This window comes from Condylura cristata, unplaced genomic scaffold, assembly GCF_000260355.1.
Source record: "Condylura cristata isolate star-nosed mole 26May11 unplaced genomic scaffold, ConCri1.0 scaffold00014, whole genome shotgun sequence".
NCBI lineage: Eukaryota > Metazoa > Chordata > Mammalia > Eulipotyphla > Talpidae > Condylura > Condylura cristata.
This window is the reverse complement of record NW_004567115.1, coordinates 28,712,951-28,717,845: the sequence shown is the minus strand read 5'-3', so window position 1 is coordinate 28,717,845 and position 4,895 is coordinate 28,712,951. Positions and strand designations below refer to the sequence as shown.

Genomic DNA, 4,895 nt, shown 5'->3' with positions numbered 1-4,895 from the left:
GCCCCAGCAACGCCGCCCAGCGCTCCGCGTCGCACGCGGGCGGGCGCCGCAGCAGAAAGTGCTTTGTTTGTGCGGCCTGAAGGGGGAACCCAGCGGGAGTGACGCCCCCGCCGTCCAAACTGGCGCGGGCAGAGTCCGGGGTGGAGGTGCGGGTGGGCAGAGCCTCTCCAGCCCGCGGCCACGGCGGGCCCGGCCGCCGACCCAGCAGACCCCTCCTCCTCCCCCCCGTCGCCCCGACCTGCTCACCTGCTCTCCGCTTCCTCGGCGCCGTGGCTCATCGTCTCCCCGTGGCTGCGAGGGGGCCCTGCGCTCGCCGGCGCCCAGGCGGCCGCGGGAGGAAATCGTGTGCGGAGCGCGGCGCGGAGCACCCGGAGGCGGCCACGCACCGAGCGGGAGGGAGGGAGGAGGCGAGGGAGAACCTCGGGGGAGGGGCTGGGCGGGAGGGGTCGGTCGGAGCCACCGGGGAGGGGACGGGGGAAGGGAGGAGACCCGGGCGCGAGTCTGCCGCGGCGAGGTGGCGTCCAGGACTCCCCTAACGGAAACGCGGCTTACCGGCGGCCCTGCGCGTGCACACAGGCTGCACACTCGCCCACGTGAGCGCACTGGCGTGCAAACTCGCACACGCACCGAGGAACACACTAGCGCGCGCTTGCTGTGCACCGTGCTGCACGTGGCTGCTGGTCAGCTCCCTCTCCGCAGGGGACCTCGGTTTCGGGACACCAGCGAGGCTGCTGAGAAGACTCCACGCCATTTGGAGGAGACGGCTTATGAGAGTTTATGACACCTGACTTAAGACTGGATACTCTTGTATCTGAGGATTGGGCGCCGAGGGGGGCGGCGGGCGGGGAGGACCACCACGAAACACCTCCCCCCTTTCCTGACTCTTAGAATCTGTAAACTTCCTGGTATTCTCTGCCAGATTTCACAGCTAACTACAAGTGTGTGCCCTGAGGGTCCCCACTGTAAGGGTGGTGGATTAAGCCTGTGTCTCCCAAACTACTGCACATTAAATCGTCAGGGAATTGTTTAAATCTCAAGGCCCCAAGTAGTATCTTACTTGAGTCAATTAAAAAATCCGTGGAATGGGATAAGGTCAATGGCCCTTGCTTGGCACTGATTTTCTTTTTCTTTTTCTTTTTTTAAGATTTATTTATTCATACAGAATTGGGGTACAGGCGAGAGGTGCAGGGGAATTGAGAGGATTCAGAAGAGACAGAGTGGGGAGCAGAACAGGCAGATGGAGGAAGTACACTGCTGAGGGGAGCAGCGGACAGGTGGGTCAGGAGCGGTCTGCCCTGCTATGTGGATCACCTCCTGGTCCAGGGATCAAACTCACACTAAAGTGCTTTGGCCAGTTTGCAGTGCTGCTCCCTAGCCGGTTGATCTCTTTTACTGATTGCTCCCCATGAGGTGGTGAGTGCCACAATATCTAGCCAGTTCTGGTGCACAGTAGATGATCACTACATATGTACAGAAAGAGACAAGGGTGGAGAGTGGGATGGACTCCCTCTTTGCTGTATCTGAAATTTTCCTCAGACTGGAACATCCCTGACTCCCAAGGAAATGACCACATGGAATGCCTGAACTGGGAAGAAATAGGTCTCTGTGGCCTAAAAGGGCATGTGTCTTTCAAATACCTCCAATGCTTCCGCACTAGAACACCCCAGCCTACCTCCCTGTGACAAAGGTCCACTGCTGGTGGCTGGATGAATACACCCAACACCGCTGGACTGGTCCAAGGGAGAGCTGCTGACACCACCCTGGGTCTCAGTATCTCTTACTGAGCACTAGCTACTTCACAGAACATTGACAACAGACAAGGCCCCTCTGTGACCAGGATGGAACACAAGAACAAGCCAACAAGCCATTCTGATCATGTCTGAACACAGACAAAACCTGCAATTGTCCATGTGGCTGAAGATCAGCCATCCTGGCTGGGAGCTGACAAGGCCACTCTCACCACCCTTCATCTGCCTGTGAGGATGTATATCCACAGAATCACCCAGTTTTCCGACCTCACCTAAGGCACAGCACAGACCACCCCCCCGAATTAGCTGGCAAAGTCCCTCATCCTTTCATATCTTATGGAGACACGTCTAGGTTTTCATGGTATGCATCGTCCTCTGTGTAATGTGTATAAACCCAAATGGCTTAACTCTGAAGAGTGTTCTTTATGATATTTGGCTGGGAGGAGTGGGGGGCATTGGAAACAAATTATTTGATCATCGTGATAATAGCCAATTATCATTGTGATAAGGTCAATTTTACATCCTCTTCACACATAAAAAATTGGGGTTCTTATATATCATTTAACCCAGATTCCCACAAGACTGGTGTTCACGTTCACCACAGTGGGTGGTAGAACTTCCAAGTGAGCCTGAGTTCCACCCCCAGCTCTGCTATAAGAATTTGAATCATTTAACTTTTCTCAATTCAGCTTCTTGGCTTAAAAAAGGGTGGGAGGGTGGGGTGGTAATGATCACCCCCATCTCTATCATCTTAGTGCAAAAATTATTGGAATAAACTACCACCAAGCTTTTTGCTCCAGAACAACTCCACACCTCCCCCTATAAAGTGTTGTTAAGCAGGAGGGTCCTTTGAGAAAGACCAGGCCTAGCCCAGCCTCCATGCTGCCTCTCTCTAGCCAGCTGGCTGGTTTGTATTTAGTGGGTTTTGTGTCCTGGCCCTCCCCAGACATGAGAGCTGGTGGGTCAGACACTGAGCTTTTGGAACTGGCATGCCATCAGCAGAAAGCTGAGGGTCAGTTAAGAACCTAAAAAAAGGGCAAATTAGACATCAAACTATTACCTCATCATTCAAAAACGGATATTTAGGCTGTGTTCAATACCTTCAAACTAAGTGAATGAAATGTTTCCATTCAAAATAGTTAAAATTTTGGGTCCTCCCTGGTGGCACAATGGGTTAAAGCACAACACTGAAGCAATTGCAGCCACCACAGCACAAGTTCAACCCCCACATGTGGAGTGATCCACATGGCACGGCAGACCTCTCTTGACCCTCCCCGTGCTCCCCTCAGCAGTGTATTTCAATTGATCTGCCTGTTCTGCTCCCCACTCGGTCTCTGGTGAATCCTCTCACCCTCTGCACCTCTGGCCTGTACCCCAGTTCTGGATAAATAAATAAAATCTTTTTTAAAAAAGAAGTTAAAATTTTGATTTCTGCATCTGGGATGTTTACCAAATGAAAAAGTCATTTAATGAATGACATAAGTCTTCTGTGGATTTACTGAGTTCCTAGTTTTCTGTGAAACTGTTTTATTAGATAGGTATCATAAGCAGTAAGCTGTATTTCCAAGTGGAAATCAGGAATGTTTGAGCAATAAAATGTCATTATGCAGGCATATTATACCTGGTGGCACAACTAGCACAGCACTGCAAGCTAGCCATAGCCACTGCAGCACGAGTTCAATCCCCAGCCAGGGAGCTGACCCACATAGTGCATCAGACATCTCCTGTCTTGCCCACTGCTCCCCTCAAAAGTGTACTTCATCTCTCTGCCTGTTCTGCTCGTCTGTCTCTGGTGAATCTTCTCACCGCCCCTGCACCTCTGGCCTACACCCCAGTTCTGTATGCATAAATAAACAAATCTTTTTTTTTAAATGTCATTATGTAATAAACTAACTTCTGTTGGACACCTGCCACTCGCCAATTCGTTTCATGTGGATAGTCCCATTTAATCACGTAGCTTCTCTTTGTACACTCAGCAAACAATCTCCCTGCCTTTTCCTCAGATTAGCTGAGGCCATCCCACAGAATGTCCCTTCAGATCCCCAGGTCCCCAGAGCCCCTAACACAGACAACTGTACTCAGCCATCTCCATGTTCCTTTCCAAGACGTGTTTCCCTGTCTCCAGAGTGTCTCCACTCTCTGAACACCGGCTGCCTCACCTTGGCCAGGACATATCCCCAGGCACCTCTTCCTCCGCCCCCTGTGCACTGACCTGGAAACCTGGAAGGTTCTGCCATTTCCCCCAACTCACAAAATCCTAGTGATTCCCCTTCTAAATAACCAAGGCAGCCTCCAAGGAAGGGCATGAACCTGTTCTGATTTGGTCAGAACTGACCAGTGCCTAGCAATTGCCTGGCATCCCAGACGTACCCATAAATATTCATGCAGGACCTCATCACGTCTTTCCCGAATATTACAGTCACCCCCTAATTATTGTCCTCGCTCTAGTCCTTACTGAAGGAACTTTCTAATAGAAATCTGACCACTTCCTTCATTGGAAAATTGCAGTATCCCAGTCATCCTTAAAATGAAATCCAGACTTCTTGGCATGCGCAAATATACCTCTGTCTCATGCTTCCCAGTTTGTGTGTGGCTGAATCTGCCACACTTTCCCTGGATCTTTGAGCACTCTCCCTGCATCCCACTACGCTCTCCCTATACCCCCTGAACACCCCCCCCCGTGCTTCCTATACACCCCTAACCCTTTGAAATCCCTGCACCTTCCCTACACATTTCCTGCACCCTTGTACCTCAAATGCACCCCCATCCTACTTCCTCCCGCACTTTCCTCCAGCCAGCCATCCAGGCAGCAGGCCCTCTCTGCAGAGTGCAGGACACTCTTCCGTCTGCCCAGAGCACACCCCAGGCTTCCACGGGATCCCCAACCTCTGACAGCATCTCCGTTGATGCTGAATCACAGGCTGCCATGCTTCTGTCTGCCACCGCCCTTGTACTCGGCGTCAGGATTGTTGTCTCCAGGGGTGTCCCACTGGAGTGTGACTCTTCTGACCTGTCAGCTGGTCAGGATTGTTGACTCCAGGGGTGTCCCACGGGAGTGTGACTCTTCTGACCTGTCAGCTGGTCAGGATTGTTGTCTCCAGGGGTGTCCCACGGGAGTGTGACTCTTCTGACCTGTCAGCTGGTCAG

The 4,895-nt window shown here is 52.1% G+C and overlaps 1 protein-coding gene across 1 annotated transcript in view; it reads right to left on the bottom strand.

The window, feature by feature from the left end:
- Positions 1–397, bottom strand: part of LOC105853604 — a 32,822-nt gene extending 32,425 nt beyond the window's left edge. Inside the window, exon 1 of the mRNA XM_012724753.1 lies at positions 247–397. Within this exon, the coding sequence (XP_012580207.1) occupies positions 247–278 (32 nt within the window). The 5' untranslated portion in view covers positions 279–397. The remainder of the gene's footprint in view (positions 1–246) is intronic.
- Between the last annotated feature and the right edge of the window lie 4,498 nt (positions 398–4,895).